This window comes from Piliocolobus tephrosceles, chromosome 16 (genome assembly GCF_002776525.5).
Source record: "Piliocolobus tephrosceles isolate RC106 chromosome 16, ASM277652v3, whole genome shotgun sequence".
Taxonomy (NCBI): Eukaryota; Metazoa; Chordata; class Mammalia; order Primates; family Cercopithecidae; genus Piliocolobus; species Piliocolobus tephrosceles.
The window spans coordinates 74,162,871-74,184,798 of record NC_045449.1 but is presented as its reverse complement, the minus strand read 5'-3'; the positions used below and the strand labels follow the sequence as shown (position 1 = coordinate 74,184,798).

Here is a 21,928-nt window from a genome sequence, read left to right as displayed (position 1 = left end):
GAACACAGCAGTCTGTGTATAATAAACACTAAATAAGTGTTTAATAGAAATAACACTCATTTTGAGGTAATAGATTTCTGAATTAAGTATTTTGAAATAGTTCCTGCTGTTATCACCAACTTAATGACCTTTTAAAGATAACGTCAATCTCTAAAAATTCCTCTGCCCTACATAATTGTAATCTTAGAACCATTTTGAAAAAAATTACTGAAAGAACAGAACTTAAGCTCCAAAACCCAGGGCATGGTAACAGTGGCCGGGCTACCGCCAGCCATCTCAGCTGCTGCCACCCAAGCCCTGAGGCAGACCACACAGATGCGGAGTGCTGCGGGAACCCTCCGCCTGCTTCCAGGATTTTGTCATTTCATCAGTGTGACTGTGGGTGCGCTCACCTCGCTGAAATCCCACCAGAATAAGAGGCTTAAAATAAAATCAGATTGTTCAAAATGGAAAATAAATAGGAAGGCCACTTTCGGGCAAAGAAGTAGCTGAGGTGGGAGCAGATTTTCTTGTCATGGGGCAGTACTTCTTATTGCTATTATTGTTGTTATCTTATTGCTATTATTGTTGTTATTTTAAATTAATATTGTCCTGACAGTGGTAATTGTGATTTTTGCAGATTAGCAAAAGAAAATCACTTTTAATTCCACCACTCACAGATAACCATTTTACTAAGTTGTCTTATAGACCTTCTCTTTCTGCATGAATTTAAATTTTTAAAATAGAAAATTAGCTTCGTGAATACAGTATTTTATAGCTTTCTTTTTTTTTACGTAACTGTGGACATATAAACATTTAATAAATCAGCACACAACTGTGATGGTGACTGATCCTTTGACACACACGCTCTGTGTGGACAACAATTGCTCCCAGCGTGGCAGGGGAATGGCCTACAGGGCTGACTTCGGCACTCAAGACTCCCCATATATGCACACTGAACACTTGTGTGCAGACGCTCCCGAATACTGCAGGTCCTAGCCAGGCAGGGGCGAATGGAGACAACAGAGCAGCTCCTGCAGGTCCTAGCCAGGCAGGGGTGAATGGAGACAACAGAGCAGCTCCTTCCAGCCTCTGGGCAAGCAAAGTGCTTCCTTTTTCCAGCTCCAGGCATCGCCTTCCCTAGACACGATTTTCTGTGTGTTCTCTCATTCTTTCCAGCAACAGCACAGAAAGAGTTCAGACTGGCTCCATATGGGGTGGCCCGCAAGAGAGCAAGCCTGCTGCTGCTGCTGTTGTGCTGTGTGATCCCCGCCCAGCCCCTGCCCCTGCCCCTTTCCTCACTTTTGCCAGAGAGCTGGTGCTGCTCTTGGAGAAGCCTGCGCAAGACGAGGTGGACCACACTGATGGTCTCGTCGGCACTGTGTCCCAGCATCTTGGTCAACTGCTCCAGGTCCTTCAGGATGTGCTGCTGCAGAAAGCCTTTGGGATCCCTCACTGGAGGCTTAATGATGTTTATCAGAGCCTGTGGGGGCAACAGAACAGAGCATTTAGCGGGATCTGGTTTGGAGAGAAGATGGTGAGCCTGTAGAGGCCATGGGGAGTGGAGCACCAGCATAGAGGCGGAAGGCGGTTTCTAAGATGAAAACTGCGGAGTGATCCACGCGTGATTCAAACAGGTGAAAGGAAGGCTAGCAAGCGGAGCAGCTGCTGGCTTTTCTGTTATTACAGTGAGATAAAGAATCTTCAGACTGTACTGTTGGCCATCTTGGTTATACAGTGTGTTCTTTCTTCCCTAGAGCTACAATGAAGACACAGGTAAAATAATGAAATGTCAGCCTCTCTACTCCCAGATGTGGACCAAAAACACAGAGTGTTAATTTGACATGGATTTTATATAATCTGGGGAGTGGTTCCCCCATATACCGTCATGTGCCACAGGGGGAAACATGGAGATGTGTAACCTGGATATTTCTTTGTAGACTAATGAGCTTCAAAATGCATAGATGGCAGCTAGGACTTGAGACAAAAGGACTCCCCGGGAAGAAGCGAAAGCAGGTTCTTCCTAGAGTAACTCAGTACATCATTTGGCAGCACCGGGTTATACCTGGGAACTCTGGGAAGCTCCCAGAAGCAGAGCCAAGTGAGTGAGTAGCCGGATAAGGATGAAGACCACTGGGGGCAGCCCTCGGTCACACGTCACCACGTCTGTCTGCTGCGGGTCGCCTAGCACATGGCCGGTCTGCGTTCTGTCTGTGCTGTTGCTGGAAAGAATGAGAGAACACAGGGTAGAGGCTGAGGCTGGCCACTTCGGCACGCTGCACATTCTCAGCACTCGGAGTGAGGCTCACAGCTGAGAAGAGAGTTATGTCAGAAGTACACTTGCTGTTCCACTAAGCCTGGACCATGTTCCTAAGAGTCCCTCTCACGACAGACTCGCCTGTCCGGCGGACCAGACCCCACCGTGTTCTCAGCGCCAGTGGCTGCGCTTGTGTGGTATTGATGCTGATCCCCGGGCAGGGTGTTAGGATGCAGGCCTGGACCCGTCTTTTCCACTGAAGTCTTTGTCGGGAGAGGAGTGGTTGGGCTAAGAACAGCTAGAGTGTGGGAAGACAGTCGGCATCCTATGGGTGTCCATATTGTTCTCATTTCCCCAAAGGAAAAACTAGGATCCAAAGTCCAGCAGACAGGCGATGCAGTGTGGCAGATACTTTCAATGGCAAAACTGTTAGAGGCTGGAGGACACTGTAATAGTGTGTTAAGCTGTGACTGCAGGGAACAGTCAGAATATGAAGCCCCCATGCAGGTCCCCCTCACTCTCTGAAAGGAGCAGTTAGAACCACACTCATCCCAGCATGGGATCGTGGGATCGGATTTGTATCTGGATTCTGAAGTCTGGTATTTCATAAGACTATGTCTCCTTCATTTTTCTCAAAAAGTAAAAAATGGAGAAAGCTAAGATTGCTGGCAAGTGAGATGGCATCTGCTGAGATAGACGGATGCCTAGGTTTTGGTCCTGCAGACATAGATGTCCCCGTGAATTAGATCATCTGTTTATGTCGTGCATATTTCTACAGAGGCTGCACCCAAGGCCCAAAAGGAAGACATCTGTATTCATATTAACAGGTATGAATGTGTAGCCTGCTTTGCATTTCAGGGCCCAGGGAGCCAACAACAGATCAGAGGCCTCCCTGCTGTGTGACTGCTGGGACTTTGGCATTGCTATTCAGTATGACACAGGTCCACGTGTACTGGAGTAATTAGTACTATCTTGAGTATCACTTTATCAGCTGGAATAAAAACAGCCCAACGCCCCAAGGTTTGAGTACTTAGGAAATACAATCCTGACCCACATACCTGACCAGGTTAAAGCCGTCCTGAGGTCTGTGATTAATGCCTCCAATTGGCGCATGGCAGTCAATGCAGGTGCTCTGTTCCATCGGCCTGCCACACTACGGTGAAGACAGAGGGCACTCGGAACCACTTCTGGAGCAGTACCATTTTATGCACAAACGCCATCATGCAAATGAACACCTCCTTATCACTGGCGAACGTGAGCACCCTTGGATTGTCTGTTCCAGTGTGTGCTTGTTTCGGGTGGGTGGAGAGCCCATGGGGACAGGGTAGGTACTCACTAATGTTGCACATGGGCAAATTGGAACTGTTTTTTTTTTTAAATAAGTAGGACAATTTAAGCTTTATTCCCAGAGTGACACTTTATAGACAAATACATAAAATTCAACCTTCCTTTCTCATATGCAGCATTTTTTCTATTCCTCCATCTATCACACTAGCCCGTAGCACTTCATGATCTAATACCAAGAATACTAGAATAGCTTCCAAACTGACTTCCTTATATCCATTTGGACTTTTTCATATATTTATTTTTATGAGACGGAGCCTCGCTCTGTCCTCCAGGCTGGAGTGCAGTGGCACCATCACGGCTCACTACAGCCTTGACCTCCTCAGGCTCAAGCAATCATCCTACCTTAGCCTCCCAAGGAGCCGGGACCACATGCATGCATGCTTGCACCACCATGCCCTGCTGATGCTTTGTGTTTTTTGTAGAGACAGGGTTTCAGCGTGTTGCCCAGGCCGGTCTCAAACTCCTGGGCTCTAGCAATCCACCTGCCTCAGCCTCCCGAAGTGCTGGGATTACAGGTGTGACCTACCACACCTGGCTTGGACTTTTTTATTTAAAAAAGTCCAATCATATAATCTACTTCCAAAGGCTCATTTTTCAAAATCAGATATTGTGCTACTGTATACTGAGAGTCACAGCTGATAACACACCAAACCAGTCACAGAATTTCAGAGCTGCGATCATTCTTGGATAGAATCTATTTCAGTCTCATTTCTTGGACAAGGAAGTGATTGAAGCCCAGAAAAGTGGTATGTATCAGTTTTTCTCCCTCTGTGTCTCTTATATATGTTATTAAATGACATGTATCAGGCTGGGCACAGTGGCTCATAATCCCAACACTTTGGGGGGTCGAGACAGGAGGATCGCTTGAGCCCAGGAGTTCAATGTTTATTGTGAGCAATGATCATGTCACTGCACTCCCGGCTGGGCAAGAGCCAGACGCTGTCTCAACCAACTAACCAAACACCATGAATCACTACCACGGATCAGCTCAACCCACCAGCCTCTTGCTCTGCAAGTACAGATACCGTGTATGGAGGGCTCTGGGCTAGATGCTTGGGAATCCAGAGAGGAAGCATCACCAGTTCTTCCCCATGGCGCACAGTCTACACGTGGCTTTTTCCTCTGGCATCTGGACCACACCTCCTCTGAGAGCTAATAATGCAGCCTGTGGTCCAGGCAACACCTTGCCATTCTATCAAGAAAAGGCTCACTGACCCCGTGCTGCAGTGGCTAGAAAGAATGGCTAGCAGCAGTTCCCAACCAGTAGCAATTGTCTTTCCCAGGGGATCTTTGTCAGTATCTGGTTTTAGCTGTCACACTGGGAGGAGGGGGGTGCTCCTGACATCCAGGGACTCAAGGTCAGGCATACTGCCAGACAGCCTGCAGTGCACAGGACAGCCCGCACCACAGAGCCATGTCCACAGTGCTGAGGCTGAGAAGCCCAGGGCTAGAAACCCTTAGCGCCACTGATGTTGCCCTGCTTAGAGCACCCTGGGCAGTCCTCGGTGAGCCTGTGCTCTCCTGGAAGGCCGAGAGCCTCACTCTCCTCACCCGTGATCCCCGTCCTCCAACCCAGGAGTGCACACCACCCCTCAAACCCTATCTTAAATACCAAGACTCACCTCTCCCACGGAGCAAGGATGGCCATTGGGACAAGCTGTGAAGAGAACAGGACACACATTGGCTGATGAGGTTTCACCGAATGACCCACATTGAAAAGGGAAAGCTAACTCTACTCTCTGGCCCTGACCAAAATATCAGAATGAGTGTCCAGAGCACCCCATACTAATATGTTAAGTTATAGGACACCTGCCTGAAGCTTAATAAATGTATGTTGTCAGTGAAAAATGTCTGAGTCTAATTTTATGAAGTAAAAAGCAATTAGAATATAGGTCACACCAGCGGTACTTGTGGAGGCGAGGTGGACAGGATTCTAGACCTTTCTATTCTCTTTGGTTTTTTTTTTGTCATGAGCATATTTTATAACAACTGTAAAGACGAGTTTTAAAATATTTACTCAGGCAACAGCAAAATTTACATGTCATGGGTTATATGAGTCAGTCTCCCAGTTCTATATTTCATATATTTCAGAAGAGCTACCTTTGTGTCAAAAACTTTGTTTTGTGATGGGCCTCTGAATGTGTCTCTGATGTGGTTCCCAGTCCTCCCTACTCCCAAAATGGCCTATTCCAGAAAAGAGAAGTGCATCACAGAGCGCCTTTTGCACACAACAAAGTAATGAAATGGTTTGGATCATCTAGCCGGCAGAGTGCCAGCTCCTTCAAGCCATTCATCTTCTGCAGATGCCACGGGTAGAATGCAGGTGGTTTTGAACCCTGAGTCACAAACCACATGGACCCCAAGTCGAACCCAATGCTTCAAAGCATCTGGACACCCTTCGAAGCTGAGAGGAGTGTGGGGTCATCCAGACCCCAACACTTACTGTACCAGTGGACTCCCTCCAGACCCTTCCACCTCCGAGCTTGAGCCAGCAAGTCCTCAGGCATGGTTGGAAGAAAAGCATGCTGAAAAACAAGAAAACAGAGAGAGCTCTAGATAAGTGAGCTTGTCGCCTGGGTGCTGCTGCTCAGCAGGAGGCCTAGAGGAAGAAAGGGAACTCTGCTTTCCTTCTACTGGACTTCTGAAGCCATCTGTGAAGAAAACAGAACAGCTCCCTGTGAAATAACAAAGGGCAAAGCAAGTCTGTCACTGTCTTGTGTGCTCAAGAATCAAGTGACACAAAAGCAGAGAACTGAGGAGATAAAGATGCCCAAGGGTTCCCACGGCTGCAGCTCGGTCTCTACAGTGACAAGCTCTGGGGGGTGTTCTGGTGAAGGCTGATGGAATTGTGGCCTACTCTTACCGCCATGTTGGCTGGGGAGAAGGCCAGATTCTTTAGGGGTTCCAAGACTTTATTCTGTCCACACAGAAGGATGGCTGCAGCATGAATGGCCATTTCTGTCACTGTTCCCTGAAGGTGGTTGTCACTGGGGCCCGCCCTCAACAATGGCAGAGAATTGTCCACGAGCGATGTTGCAAAATGGCTGATCTCAGGAGGTGAAAGGATCTTGCATTCGCCAATGAATTTGCTCACAGCTTCACATTGCTGACAGGAAAAAAAACATTAAGATGTATCAAAGAATATTGTGTGAACTGCTCTTAGGCATACACTGACACTAAATATACATCAAGTATCGAGGTAAATATGGAGAAATCACCACCATTTGAGGGGGAAATTTTTCAGAGAAGAGAATTGTGCATATACAAACACAGCATCCACATATGTAAGCATTAATTTTGATATTCTATTTTGTTTTACATTATCTGTTGTTCTTGGCTTTAGTTTTCATTATAATTCTACAAGCTTTGGGTTAAACAGAAAATAGTTCCTCCACATAACGAGGTTGAAAGCCTCTATCCTAGATTAAAAAAAAATTATGGCATGATTTGTGTTGATAAGTTTCATTCTTTTGAATAAAGTCCCTCCAAATACTGAGACTTTGAACACAGCCCTGCAGGCGGTTACTCACCTCTGGCGTGGGGTGGAGGCTTGCATTGTGGGATCTATACAAAATAGCCACCTCTCTGAACAGTGTTAACAGGAAGTAGGCTGACTGCTGGCTTTGGGGGGTCTTGCAGGCCTGCAAAATCAAGGGTATCAAGTGAGAATTTAAAAGCTCAACAGATTTTTTTTTTTTTTTTTTGAGATGGAGTCTTGCTCTGTCACCCAGGCTGGAGTGTAGTGGCACGATCTCAGCTCACTGCAACCTCTGCCTCTCGGGTTCAAGCGATTCTCCTAACTCAGTCTCCCGAGCAGCTGGGATTACAGGCACACACCACCATGCCCAGCGAATTTGTTTTTCTTTTCTTTTAGTAGAGATGGGGTTTCACCATGTTTGCCAGGCTGGTCTCAAACTCCTGACCTTGTGATCTGCCCACTTGGCTTCCCAAAGTGCTGGGATGATAGGATTGAGGCCCGCCCCCCGCCCCAGCCCACCAGATCTACCTAAGGGCCAGAGGCCCGCGAAGGTTGCATGTGAAAAGAAAAGTGTCTCAGCCCTCAACCCACTCCTCGGGGAAGGCGCCTTTTCAACCCACCACCAGGGAAGGAGCCTTTTCCAGCCTGGACACCTGGGGTCATGCCCCCACATGGGCCATCTTTTGGTGAGCAACTTTTGGGCTACAAAGTTCCTGAAATACTCTCAGATTAAACTCAATGCATATTTAGCAGCCAGCTTAATGACAGAAGCAACGGAATCACCATCTGTTCTTCTGACTCCTTCACTGGTCTTAGAAACTTCTCCTGAGCAGAAAGAGGATTTTCTATTTCCTCTTTTCCTGGCACAGGGACTCAAAAAGGAAGCAAGACCAGACCAATTTAAAGGTTAGATTCTAAAAACATCTTTATATTTTTTAACTTCCCACACTACACCAACATATGTATTTTTATTAAACACACAAGCATATCTGAACTATGAATACATATAGATATGAATTTGCTATTAATAGTTGTGTCAGCATCTTTGTTTTCCAGCAGGGTCTCAAAGGAAGTAATGGACATAAATCAAAAGACGCTGCTGATGGCCTTGGCAGATCAGCAAGACACAGCAAATTGTCAACCCAGCTCAGCTGCCGTAGCTGTCCTGTTCCAGCCACTGGTTCACGCACACCGGCCAGGTGCACCCTGGAGGCCGTGGGCACGTGACTTCCAATACAGTGTCACATGATGGACCGCGTCAGTGGTCCACCACCCTGCATCATTTGACATAAACCAGGGAATGCGCAGGCCCCAAGGGATGCCACCTGGTATCAGAGAGAAGCCAGGGGCCCACCCTACCTTCAGAGCAGTCTCAATGCCCAGCGGCTTGCACTCGAGGACAGCTTTGGCCACAGCATCACGGAGAGCCTTGTATTCATCGCCGTACACCAGGTACCTATCCATCTGGCCTGGGTGGTCCTTCTGCAGCCCCAGGAATACAGGGGTTAGTTGGGGGTGAACGATGGGAGGAATGTTTTGCAAAGAACCGTGTTAATGGGTGCAGGAACCTAGTGATCGATCATTCGAGGTTTAAAGGCAGCCGAGCTGGGACTCCCCCGACCTGGCCCGAGGCAGGACAGTCTGGTGCTGTCTTCGCAGGGAGCTTCCTCTGCAGTAGAGGAAGAGGTGCGAGTGCAGGGAACGCCTGCCGATGGCAGTGCTACCTGGGGAGGTGCTTACTTCTTCCATTCATGGCATCGCACCACACACCTGAGGCCGGATGGCTCAAGTCATGTCAACTCTAAACCCCAGGTGGTCAAACAATGCCGGGGTTCTTAGTACCATTTTTGTATCCCCAGGACAATAAGAATTTGTTAATTTCTGGGCATCTGGAAAGGACCACTGAGAGGCTTTGAAGTCTTTTTTGTTTGTTTGGGACAGAGTCTCACTCTGTCACCCAGGCTGGAGTGCAGTGGTGCAGTCTCAGCTCACGGCAACCTCTGCCTCCCAGATTTAAGCAATTATCCTGCCTCAGCCTCCCAAGTAGCTGGGATTACAAGCACCCACCACCACATCCAGCTAATTTTTTTTTTTTTTAAGTAGAGACGAAGTTTCACCATGTTGGCCAGGCTGGTCTTGACGAACTCCTGACCTCAAGTGATCTGCCTACCTCGGCCTCCCAAAGTGCTGAATTTCAGGTGTAAGCCACTGCACCCAGACTAGCCTTGAAGCCTCTTATGCAATTATATTCCTCGTTCTTGCTCTTGCCTGTCTCTTGCCTGCCAGAGGTAAAAAGGTCGCACCTTGCAAGCTGAACTACATTTCATTTGCTGAAAGCAAAGGCCACAAAAATGTTCTACTTTCCTTGAGTGAAATTCAATGAGAAGTGATGCCTAATTAAAGAAGCTCTGAGGTGAGTGCCCTTACCTTGGCCCTACAGCAGGTGGTGTAACATGATCATAAGCTGGGGCGAATCAGCTGAAGCACAGACACAAAGGACCAGACAGACAAGCGCAGGTTTCCTTCCTGGCTGTGGGGATGCTGAGGGCAGGCGGAACACAGAAGCAGTGGCACCATCCCTGGGTGTGAGGGTGGGGTGTGGGGGTGTGTTGGTGGGTGGTGTGAGGGTGGGGTGGTGTGTGGGATTTGGGGTGTATGAGGCTGTGGTGGCGCATGTTTGTGGGCTGCCGGGCCCCACTTCTCACCTGCTGCTCAATGACTTCCTTGGGGAACACCCACTGGCATGGATGGCCGGGCTTGGAGAGGCCCTGCACGAACTCCATCCCCCGCTGGCTGCTAAGCTTCCGTACCAGGTACACCCGGTGCCAGTCGTTCTCCACCCGGGTGCAGAAGTGCTTGACTTGCCCCAGGTAGCACTGCTTCTCCTCGGCCATCTCTGAGAGGCCAACGAGAAAGTGGGTGAGCAGCTGGTGACTTAGGGCATTTATTGTAGGACACAAGGCCAACCAGAGGGCACAGGACCTACCCACAGGCATTCACAGAAACATGTCCAGAGGAGAGGGGACATGGAAAAGCCCATAGTCTATTCTTTTTTTTTTTTTTTTTTGGTCGCCCAGGCTGGAGTGCAGTGGCGCAATCTCGGCTCACTGCAAGCTCCGCCTCCTGGGTTCACACCATTCTCCTGCCTCAGCCTCCTGAGTAGCTGGGACTACAGGCGCCTGCCACCACGCCCGGCTAATTTTTTTTGTATTTTTAATAGAGACGGGGTTTCACCGTGGTCTCGATCTCCTGACCTTGTGATTCGCCCGCCTTGGCCTCCCAAAGTGCTGGGATTACAGGCGTGAGCCACCGCGCCCGGCCGTCGTCATAGTCTATTCTAAGAACTAGTTTCCTATACTTCCTGAATTTCTAAATGACAGAGTCTTTACACCCAAAGTAAAGCAAAGCAGAGAAGACTTGCCTGGGCCTCCCTCAGGCTCCGAGAGGAAATCTGAAGCTCTGTCCAGGCAGAGGCGGATCTGGGCCACCTCTTGCAGGTATTCAACTGAGGCCTCGTTGGCCAGCTCTCGGCCACGTCTTACTGGAGAATACGTGTTAAGGAAACGACCTTCCTCTCTTAGGTGGTTCAGTTCATCATTTCTGGAGCAAGCACTGGTCTTCTCATGTATTGAATCCTGAGGAACAAGGAACAAGAAAGAAAAGGATATTATTCTTTTCAACATGGACGCCCAAGCTTCTACAGTTGCCACTGTGACTGTGGAAAATGAAGGAAAGAAGGATAAGGAATGTTGTTGTAGGTTTCAGTATAAATTTCTTGACTCATGGAAACCTAATATCCCTTTTTATTTATTTTTATTTTATCTTCATATAAAAATATGAAGATAATAAAAAAAAATCCATAATGTCCCCACTCAGTGATAACCACTGTTAACTTTGGTGGTATATTCTCCTGGACTTCTATTTTGTATGTATATGCACATAAATGCCAATATATACATTGCTGAAGGCAGAAGCAGTGTCTTGGAAACCTTTTCTGCAAGGAACAGAGCATTTGTTAATTATACTGACTAAAATTATATTCTGTAAATTTTAAACCATGTGGTTCAGTTTCCAAAAGAAATTCAGGGAAGGAGAGTTCGCTTACCTCCAGGCAGTTGATGAAGAGCATGTACAGTTCAGTTTTATCTTCAATTATGAATGCTTTCTTTTTTAACAGGGTCAAGTAGTCCTGAATATAATCTTTTACATCATCGAAGCTGCAGAAAGAGAAATATTATTCCGGCTTTCTCAGATCTGGAGACACACCTTACTAAAAAAGCATCTATCTATCGGTCATCTGTCCTCTGTGTGTGTGTATAAACATACAGACATACATATACGTAGTTTCTAAGATTTTATGGAAAACCTTTTAGCATAATACTGGAGGAGTATAAAACTCACATTTTAGACCAGCTGTCCTCAAACTTTGGTTTCAGGACCCTTTTATAGTCTTAAAAATTGAGAACCTCAAAGAGCTTTTATGTGGGTTATATTATCAATATTTATGATAGGAATTATGAGACATTAAAAACAGGTTTCAAAAATATGCATTCATTTAAAATAACAATAAAGCTGTTACATATTAAGTAACATTTAAAATATTTTCCAAAACATGAATCAGTGAGAAGAGTGGCTTGGTCTTCCATTCCTGCACTGGCCCTGAGGCCTGGCCCCTGGAAGTCAGCGGCCTGCCTGCCCTGCTTCTGCTCCCCCTTGCTGCGCCATATCGGAGAATATGAGGAAAATCTGTCCTCATACACTCGGAATAGTGAGGAACATTTTAATAGTTTTTGCAGATCATTGTGGATATTATTCCTTAATGCTGTGCCAGCAGTGGTAAATGGTCATGTCTAAAGGTTAATTGCAATGTGGAGCCTAAAACTGTATCAATGCATTTTTCAGTCAATTATGTTAAAAGGTCTGCCCATACTTTAAATAGAATTTTTTCTTTTTTGACCCACAGATTTCGTGACATCAAGCATTGGTCATTTGGAAAATATTGGTTCACTGGGCTGTGCAAGTCTTGTAAAGGTTGACACATTTTTATTCTGCGTTTTAAAAAAAAATCCATATTTATTAATATCACCACAAATTGCCCCAAAATGTCTTTAAGTATTCGAAAGCTCACAGGCATAGTGAAGAATATAAGCTTTTCAGAATTTTAATTTCAGCTTAAAAGCTTGAATGTTACCATCACCAACCAACATTGTCAGTTGTTTGGCTGAGGCCGGCTCGCTTTGCTTATTTCCAGGAGAGGCCTGCCCAGTCCTGGACACCTGTATCGTGTGCATCCTTCCTCCCGGCACGAGTGGCGGTCCATGAACACAGCAGCCGGCTAATAACTCAGGGCTTGTCATGAGTGATTTTCTGCGAGGCAACTGTCTACTCCAGCGTGTAGTGGGAGTGTTTTGTGTGTGCTTCCCATTTCCACAAAACATTAAGAAATCAGATCCTCAAGAGTCAAGATTTAGTAAAACTAATGAAACTGGCATGAAGAAAACCACGTGTGCATGGCGGTGAAGAAAACAAGGTCTACAGCTACTGCGTCTTCACGTGAGGGGCCAGCAGTTTCACTCATCACCGCTTTTGTAACATCGTAAGTATCAACATGTTTTTTAAAAAGGGCAAATTTATCTTAGTAATCTAATTTTTAAAATAGTTTTAACCTCAGAGACCCACCTCACACCCAAGGGTCCATACCAACACTTTGAGAACTGCAATATTAGAGCAATACAAGTACCACAGGTGATACTATTCTTGGATATCAGCATCCTTTCACAAGGAAATAGAGCCCATGGTCAGGGGAATAGAAACTTAGAAGACATCTAGGACATTCAGGGTGAGCAGGATTCTAAGCTACCATCTGAAAAATCAGAAAGCTGGACCACTGTGGAACCAGGCTAAGCCCACAGATTCCACCCTCTTGAGTTCTGTGTCCTTCACACCACCGTGGTCCCTTCACAGCACTGTTGGCTTCTTGCTAGATGTGTGTTTGTGGGAATACTAAACTCATGTCCCTACATGTGACAATGTCAGAATACACAGCCAGTACAAGTAACCAGGTCGTGTCTCACCGAAAAAGCTCCCCAAGATCATGTACTACCTACTAGTCACGACAAGGAGACTTGGTAACAAAGAGAACGCCACAATGAAGAGAAAAAGCCAGGGCTTTCTAGAAGCGAGTCTCCATGTTGTTCTTACCTGTATTTCAAAAGCAGTTTCAGTATCACCGAGCGGATGACAGGAGTCTTATCCACAACATCATTGAATGGAGAGAGAGATTTTGTGTGTTCACGACGTCCTTAAACCAGAAAGAGAAAGGCAGCTCACTGCATGAGATGTGCAGAAGTGAGATGAAGAAATGAGCTGCTAGGTTTACAGGAAGAAAGCAACCTACTCTGGGGAGCGTCTCTTAAGAGCTCCTTTTGGACGAAGAGGAGAGAGAGCAGGCTCTCAATCACTTCCTTCTCAGGCGGAGTGTTGTCCTTGAAGCACATGGTGGATACCAGGTCTACGAAGAAGCTGTTGCACATCTGCCGGAAGCGGGCATGCTTTTCAATGACTTCCCTTAGAACGCGAGAAAGAGAAGACAGGTGGATGGTGTTTCCCAAATGCCTCCTTACAGAAGGACTTGACATTTCACAGCATTTCACTTTTTTTTTTTTTTTTTGAGATGGAGTTTCACTCGTTGCCCAGGCTGGAGTGCAGTGGCGTGATCTCGGCTCACTGCAGCCTCCACCTCCCAGGTTCAAGTGATTCTCCTGCCTTAGCCTCCCAAGTAGCTGGGATCACAGGCACGCACCACCACACCTGATTAATTTTGTATTTTTAATAGAGATGGGTTTCACCATGTTGGCCAGGCTGGTTTTGAACTCCTGACCTCAGGTGATCCACACACCTTGGCCTCCCAGAGTGTTGAGATTACAGGCGTGAGCCACCACGCCTGGCCAGCATTTCACTTTTAAATTGAAAGATTCAAGTCACTCCTCTCACCCATTAGAGCTAGTCTTCAGCATTTCAACAGATGATATTTAGATGCATCCCTTTCTAGAAACACTTTGATCATTTGGACCAGCCAACAGTACCCTTCAATATCGCAAAGTATGTCAACCCATCCACTGGGCTTGCCTGGTGCTCCACTTTTAGGAGGCCTGAGAAGGGAGGGAAGGGGAAGGAAAGAAAACCAACCACTCACAGAGCAGGGCTGAGGCCTGCTGAGTCCAGAGAGCTAGAGCTGCTTTTAACCACCTCCAAAAAGCCAGACAAGGAGTGGGTTGGTTCTCAGGTCAGTCACTGTGAATGATACTGATGCATTAAGACCAGTGGTGTTGGCCAGGTGTGGTGGCTCATACCTGTAATCCCAGCACTTTGGGAGGCCAAGGCGGGTGGATCACCTGAGGTCAGGAGTTTGAGACCAGCCTGGCCAACATGGTGAAACCCCGTCTCTACTAAAAATACAAAAATCAGCTGGGCATGGTGGTGCACGCCTGTAATCCCAGCTACTTGGGAGGCTGAGGCAGGAGAATTGCCTGAACCCAGGAGGTAAAGGTAGCAGTGAGCCCAGATCGTGCCACTGCACTCCAGCCTGGGCAAGAGAGTGAGACTCTTTATCTCCAAAAAAAAAAAAAAAAAAAGTGGCATTTAAATTCCTTGGGGACTTTGTTATGACTTTCTTAGTTCCTCTGTATTTGCTATCTCTCAAATCTATATGTATATGTCGTGGGGAAGAATCATCTTGAGATACTAGATATTTATGAAAGCACATACAGTGGCATCTCTTTTGATAGTTCTCTGAGGTCAGGTTTTCTACCAAATGAAGGTTAATAGAGTTTATATTTCTGAATATTGTGTTTGCCAAAAAAGGAAAATAAAAAAAAAAGGTGCTTTCTTGAGAGAAGGGGTGTTTTACCTGTGCCCTTGGGAAACAGTTGGAGAGAATTTGTCTGGCAAGTCGGTTAAACAGTAGGGGCACGTCATCTGCCCTGGGGCAAACCAGGCCCTGAGGCAGCGCAGGCAGTACACGTGGTCACAGGGCAGACAGACGGGGTCCTGTGCGTCTCCCAGGCAGATGGGGCACGGCTGGACCCCAAACCTAGAATCCAAGAAGGGCAGTCAGTTCTGAAGCAGAGAAACTGGCCAGAAGAAGTGAAAACCACGAAAGGTTCAGAAATCTCGCCTTCACGGATCCAAACCTAAGGTCTCACCTGCTGAGGGTCTTGCTGGCTCTCTCCTTGCATTCACAGAGGGTGCTCATCACGGCCTCAAAAGGCCTGTGCGTCTTGACGTCGGAGTTCTCTCGAAGACACTGAAGAAAGGCGGTGACAGGAGTCATTAGCAGTGGGGAGGGCTGAGGGCAGCCAGGGGCCAGGTCAGGCAACAGGGAACACCACATTCAGAGTCAGGGCTGTGACGCATGCGTGGGAGGTGCTAGGCCTTTGTGATTCTGTGTTTAGCACTTGAACTCTGAATGCCCTTTTTGTGATTAAGCTGCTTGTCAGGGGACTACATTCTCAAGTTACGGTTTTCCCTCTTCTTTTTCTTTTAAGGTCTCCTCCCCTCCCACTACTAAGAGATTTCATACTCTAAGTAATAATAATGACCATCTGTATACCCCCCACCAAGCTTTAAGAAATCTCAGCATTTTTGGAATATTTGCTTTAGATCATTTTGTAAACATTTTTAATTTTTTTAAGTTTTATTTCAGCCTCCCAAGCTGCTGGGATAATTTTTTTTTTAGAGAAACAAAACATTATAAGTAACTTAATTACAATTTCACATCCCTCCCTCCCTCTCCAGAGGTAACTACATTTCTAGATTTCTACTGTTAGGATAACTGTAAGCATGTCTCAACATGGGGTTGAATGTTATTTTGAATGTTTTAAACTTGATATCAATGATATCACACTGTATTGAGGCTTCTGAAACTCATTCTCTTCATGATACCTTAGGTCCAGATCACTCCTGTACCCACGGATGAAAATACCAGTTACCCGTCGGCTGGTTAATGGGCATTTAGATTTCTTCCAATTCCTGACAGTCCTGTATTCAACATTCTTGCATATGTCTGAGAGCAAATGAGAAGTTTCTCTAGGATATAGTTGGAAGTGGAAACACTGTTTTTTAGGCAATATACATCTTCAAAGACAATACACATCATCACTGTACAAGACAGTTTAATGGCTGTGCTTACGGAATTTGATGGGCAGGCATGATGTTGGTATAGACATCTTAATTTTTTTTTTTTTTTTTGAGACGGAGTCTCGCTCTGTCGCCCAGGGTGGAGTGCAGTGGCCGGATCTCAGCTCACTGCAAGCTCCGCCTCCCGGGTTTATGCCATTCTCCTGCCTCAGCCTCCGAGTAGCTGGGACTACAGGCGCCCGCCACCTCGCCCGGCTAGTTTTTTGTACTTTTTAGCAGAGATGGGGTTTCACCGGGTTAGCCAGGATGGTCTCGATCTCCTGACCTCGTGATCCGCCCGTCTCAGCCTCCCAAAGTGCTGGGATTACAGGCTTGAGCCACCGCGCCCGGCTTAGACATCTTAATATTATGTCTACCTTGAGCATTGTGAGCTCAAGGAGAGCACCTTTCTGTTCCAAGTTTGACAAGGGTATTTCTAAATAATTTTATCAAATGCTTTCTCTCTACATTTTGAAATGATCATTTAGAGTTTATCTTTTAATTTATATAACTGATAACATTTACAGATTTTTTTCTTTATTTTGAGCCATCCTTGAATTCCTGGGATTAATCTTACTTGGAAGTGATGTGTGTATTTTCAATATCCTAATAACTTTGTCAGTCAACAACCCAATTCAAAAATGGGCAAAGGACTTGAATGGACATTTCTCCAGAGAAGACAGCAAATGCCCAACAAGCATATGAAGGAGGTTCACCATAACTAGTCATTAGGGAAATACAAATAAAAACCACGATGAGTTATCACTGTGGCCATTATGAAAAAATCAGATAGTAACAGGTGTTGGCCATGATGTGGAGAAATTCAGACCCTGGTGCATGGCTGGTGGGGATGTAAGATGCTGCAGTCACTGTGGAAAATAATACAGTGCTTCTTCATAAAGTTAAACATAGAGTTATCAAATGATCCAGGAATTCCTCTTCAAGGTATATGTCCAAAAGAACGAAAAGCCGGCCGGGCGCGGTGGCTCAAGCCTGTAATCTCAGCACTTTGGGAGGCCGAGACGGGTGGATCACGAGGTCAGGAGATCAAGACCATCCTGGCTAACATGGTGAAACCCCGTCTCTACTAAAAATACAAAAAACTAGCCGGGCGAGGTGGCGGGCGCCTGCAGTCCCAGCTACTCGGAGGCTGAGGCGGGAGAATGGCGTGAAGCCGGGAGGCGGAGCTTGCCGTGAGCCGAGATCGTGCCACTGCACTCCAGCCTGGGCGACACAATGAGACTGTCTCAAAAAAAAAAAAAAAAACTAAAAGCCAGGCATGCCTGCAGTCCCACCTATGCCATCCTGCAGCAGTTCCATCAACAACTTCCTGCCCAGCTGAGGGAGCCAGCCTCAGGGTGAAGGGCAGGGCTTTCCCCCAAGCCTCTTGTTTCAAATGGTCCCAAGGGGCTGCCCTTCAGCTGGGGCTGGGGAGGGATACAAGTCAGGCTTCCAGCATGAAAACTAACGAGGTAAGGTCTTTGGCTGTGGTTACGTGCGCAGAGATGTGACTGGAAGGAAATAAACCAGAAACCCAGTAAGTTTCCGAGGCCATTTTATCACCAAAAACACCTCCCCATGGTCCTAACCTCCTAAATCCTGTAAGCGTGTGAGCAGGCAGGGGTCAGCTCCTTTACCTTCAGGTTTATGGGCACCTGGCCCTTAGGACCCACGCTGGACCTGGCTGAAAGCCCTGTGTATCTCCCAGAGGTCCGGGACGTGATGAGACTTGGAGAGGCTGCAATGCTGTGTGGGTGTGGGGAAAGGGCGGCAGGGGGCACCGGCTGTGTCCTATGACCCTCTCTCCACCTTTTCCTTTATCAAAGGATCTCCACGTTCCACCTGGCACATGACCACGCCACGAAAAACTCCTCAGCTTCCTGCAGCTCAGTAAGGCTGAGTGCCCAAGTTGAGGACCATGAGACATGGGCTGGCGTGGTGTGTGCGTGTCCGGGGTTGGGCTCTTAAGGGAAACGGCCTGTCCTCCACCTCCCCTGCTTTTTGCCCCACAGGCTGTGACGCCAGGCCACAGGGTGGAAGCTGAACATTAGGGACACCAAAGGGACAAGACAGAAGGAGCTTGGGCACCTGACTCTGTGCCAGCCTCCGGGAGCTGGTACCTTAGCCTTGGGCTGCTCACACCCGTCCTGGGTGGGAAATCAGCTGATACTGTGTGTCAGTCGCTGATGTTCTGATAGGTCAGAGTCGACACGTCCAGCATCTGTGCTGGCCTCCTTTTAGTAAACCTTCCTGTGCTCCAAACGTCAGACAGCCAGCGCTGCCTCCTCCAGACCCCCTGGCAGTGAGGTCTCTGGATGCGCTCACGTGAAGGTCACGGGTGCGGGTGAGGCAGAGGCAGAGGCCATGTTTGGCCGAGTGGCTGTTGGTGCTGGACACCACTGCATGGCCACAGAGGTGCATCACTGTAGGGTCACAGGCTTTCTTCTGCAGGAGACCACCCCACATTAGTAGCTTTATGAAGGGCATGGTGGTTTCCCATTCCTTGGTTCTGTTGACAGCACTGTTTTGAAGACCCCAACCCCAGTGGCATTCTCTGACATCCTTGTCTCCATGACTGTGACAATGGTAACAGCTCCCACAGACGGCCGGGTAGTGGTCTGTTCTGGGATCACTCCAAAGGCCGGGTTATCCCTCCCAAAGGTTTCACAAGCATGTTCCCTGTGTCAGCCCCTTTCTGCACACAGTTCCTGGAATCGCTTCTAAATGACACACCCTGACTTAGCAATCAGCAGAGGGTAAATAATTAAACAACTAAACATGGAAAATATAATGGCCTAGGGATGAAATCACCTTCCTTTGCACATCTAGACAAAATGGTCAGAGCCAAAAGAGCGTCTCCCGGCTGCGGGTCAGTGTCAGCGCTGTTCTTCCTTCTGGAAAAGGGTGGATCCGTGCGTGTGCTGAGGCCAGCCCGGGTACTCACCTTGTCTAGTAAGAAGACGTGCTCGGTCACCAGCCCGCATAACTCGGGGACCCGGCTCTCGGTTCCTAGGAGCACATGCTCCACAAAGAGTGCAGTGGAGAAAATCCGACTCCACTGGGCTCTGTCAAAAGAGGGCGTCACTCACTCACTCAGCTCCCACCAAGGAACCCAAAGGTGAAACGAGGAGTGAGACGGAAGAGATGAGGAGCCGGGGTCCAGGCCCGGCAGCTAGGATTACAAGCAAGCCCTATGTGCCACACTTCCCGGCCCGCCCCCGGCTCGCGCCCTCAGACGCTCAGCTGGGACTCGGCGTCCCACTCGGTGCCTCTGCACGGGGTACTGCCACAACCTGCTCACGGCACGATCCTACGCCTGCCAGGTCCCACCTCGCCTTGACAGCCCCTCACAGGAACTGTCTCCTTCGGGAAGTGGACTCTGGCCCCGAGGGCCTGTCCTGCTCCGTGCGCCTCCCTGCGCTGGGCGTCCTTTCTATCACAGCATTCCTCACACGGTGTCACAATATCCCACTTGTCTTTCTACGGCCTCAGTACACAGTGAGCTCCCTGAATGCACAGCTGCCGCTCGTGTCTCCAGCACCCTAATGGGATGCCTGGCACTCACTGAGGGTTCGGCAAACGTGAAGTGAGTGAGGACAGAGCCCCTCCCACGGCCGGAGCACCTGCCAGTCTTCCTCATGGACGTGCCTGGCACTTGGCAGGCTCCTGGTGAGCACGTGCCAGATGAAGCAGCGGGTGAGGGCTCCTGGGTCTCACCTGACTTCCCTGATGACAGCCTGGGTCAGGCTCCCACTGCCTTGCATGTGCCCATCGGAGCAGATGAGCTCCAGTGGCATAGAAAGATTCTTCACCAACTGTAGCCACGCCTGGGGACTGGGCTTCAGGGTGTCTCTCGTCAGCATCTCCGTGCAGGCCATCGCAGCAAATGCGTCCAGGGTCTGGGGAGACAGCAGGGCGTGGCTGAGCGCTGCCCTTCCCACAGCCCACCAGAGGCCCTGGCTGTTAGCTGCGTGTATACTTGTGTCCCAGGCTTGTGACCTAATCTTCCATTGTCTAGGATGTGGGAAGCGTCAGCGAGATGTGTTCTCAACATCTCTGAATTAAGCCGAGGTATGTGCCGTGTGAAGAAATCTCCCACTAGGAACACAGCCCCCCAAGCTCTCCATTCCGAGTGGAGTTGGAAGCACCCCGCGGCTTGCTCAGGGCAGGCGGAGGAGGGCCATACCATCTCACATCCAGCCAGCTCATGGTTCTGAGGGGCTTCCATCAGGCTGTGGAGAACCTGAGGGTAGATGGTCAGGATCCTGGAGAAGTTCTGCAGCCGGCTTCTGAAATGCTGGTAGGCAAGGTGCACCCACGGTAAGGAAACCTCTTCCTCGGGTGCTTCTGACGCCGCTTTCAGTTCCCTAATGCAGGACCACAGAGCCATCTGCAGAAACTGGGATTCAAAAAAGCTTTTAGAATATATTTTTAAATTGCAAAAATGGTATGTTTTCCCCGTGGAAAATCAGAACTATTGGAAAACCATACAAGAGGATATTAGAAACCATGCATGCTATTCTGTCTCATTTGCTTCTGTCCAATTTTCTATCTGCCTCTCCGCCCACGTTAAGGTCACTGTGTCTTCTGGGCTTTTGAACTTCCTCTATGACTGAGTATACTTGTATACTTGAAAAACATGGTTTTAGGCCGGGCACGGTGGCTCACGCCTGTAATCCCAGCACTTTGGGAGGCCGAGGCGGGCGGATCACAAGGTCAGGAGATCAAGACCACGGTGAAACCCCGTCTCTACTAAAAATACAAAAAATTAGCCGGGCGCGGTGGCGGGCGCCTGTAGTCTCAGCTGCTAGGGAGGCTGAGGCAGGAGAATGGCGTGAACCCAGGAGGCGGAGCTTGCAGTGAGCCAAGATCGCGCCACTGCACTCCAGCCTGGTGGAGTGAGACTCCGTCTCAAAAAAAAAAGAAAAAGAAAAACATGGTTTTAACAGCAGCTCAATAACCCATCCTATGGCCATACTTTAATTTGTCCATCCTGTATTTCTGGACAATTAAATTATTTTTAGAAGCAAAGCTGAAAAGGACATCCCTGTAACCAAATATTTGTCCAGGTCTCCAGGAGTTTCCTCAGGACAGAGTCAGCAGTTCAGATCAGATGAGGTTCTCGACTGCTCTGCCAGGCAGCCCTGCAGGGCACCCGCTGTGCACACCACTGTCAGCCACGTGGCCTGGCCCTTTGCAGCACTGGCCAGCAGCTGTCCTTTTTTAAAAAGAGCTTTGCAAAATGAATACATAAACATGGTATCTAAAAACTGTTGTGTTGATTTGCTTTTATTAGTAAGGCTGAGCAGTTTTTCAGATGTTTCCTGGATGTTGATATGCTTAATGATATGATTATAAAATTGTTGTTTCATAAGGTTTACCCATTTTTTAAAACTTAGGGTATTTTCTTATTGATTCCTAAGAATATTAACCTGTAGTCATATTGGCTGTAAGGATGTTCTTCAATTTGTCACTTTCCTTTTTTATGTACTGAAGTTTAAAATTTTTAGGTAGTCAAAAGTATGACTTTCTATTGAATTTCACTTATTTGTTCTTACCCTATAGAGTTAGTTACACATTTACCTTAATTTTTTTAAGAGAAATTTAACATTTAAAAAGAAGATATGTCAGGGAAATTGGAGGTCTTCTCGTGTTTCCGGAGAGCTCTGTGTTTTAGGAGAGTCTCCATC

At 47.7% G+C, this 21,928-nt stretch overlaps 1 protein-coding gene across 7 annotated transcripts in view; it reads right to left on the bottom strand.

The window, feature by feature from the left end:
* Positions 1–21,928, bottom strand: part of RNF213 (ring finger protein 213) — a 132,478-nt gene that overhangs the window by 12,070 nt on the left and 98,480 nt on the right. For all 7 annotated transcript variants that reach the window (XM_023211605.2, XM_023211609.2, XM_023211604.2 and 4 more), the window contains 18 exons: positions 20,425–20,637; positions 19,956–20,137; positions 19,183–19,303; positions 15,266–15,366; positions 14,971–15,153; positions 13,459–13,628; positions 13,263–13,362; positions 11,167–11,278; positions 10,483–10,696; positions 9,767–9,957; positions 8,421–8,543; positions 7,114–7,224; positions 6,447–6,689; positions 6,027–6,108; positions 5,206–5,240; positions 3,295–3,389; positions 2,045–2,201; positions 1,282–1,462 (listed from right to left, as the gene is read on the bottom strand). In XM_023211605.2, coding sequence (XP_023067373.1) covers positions 1,282–1,462; positions 2,045–2,201; positions 3,295–3,389; positions 5,206–5,240; positions 6,027–6,108; positions 6,447–6,689; positions 7,114–7,224; positions 8,421–8,543; positions 9,767–9,957; positions 10,483–10,696; positions 11,167–11,278; positions 13,263–13,362; positions 13,459–13,628; positions 14,971–15,153; positions 15,266–15,366; positions 19,183–19,303; positions 19,956–20,137; positions 20,425–20,637 — 2,614 coding nt within the window. The remainder of the gene's footprint in view (positions 1–1,281; positions 1,463–2,044; positions 2,202–3,294; positions 3,390–5,205; positions 5,241–6,026; positions 6,109–6,446; positions 6,690–7,113; positions 7,225–8,420; positions 8,544–9,766; positions 9,958–10,482; positions 10,697–11,166; positions 11,279–13,262; positions 13,363–13,458; positions 13,629–14,970; positions 15,154–15,265; positions 15,367–19,182; positions 19,304–19,955; positions 20,138–20,424; positions 20,638–21,928) is intronic.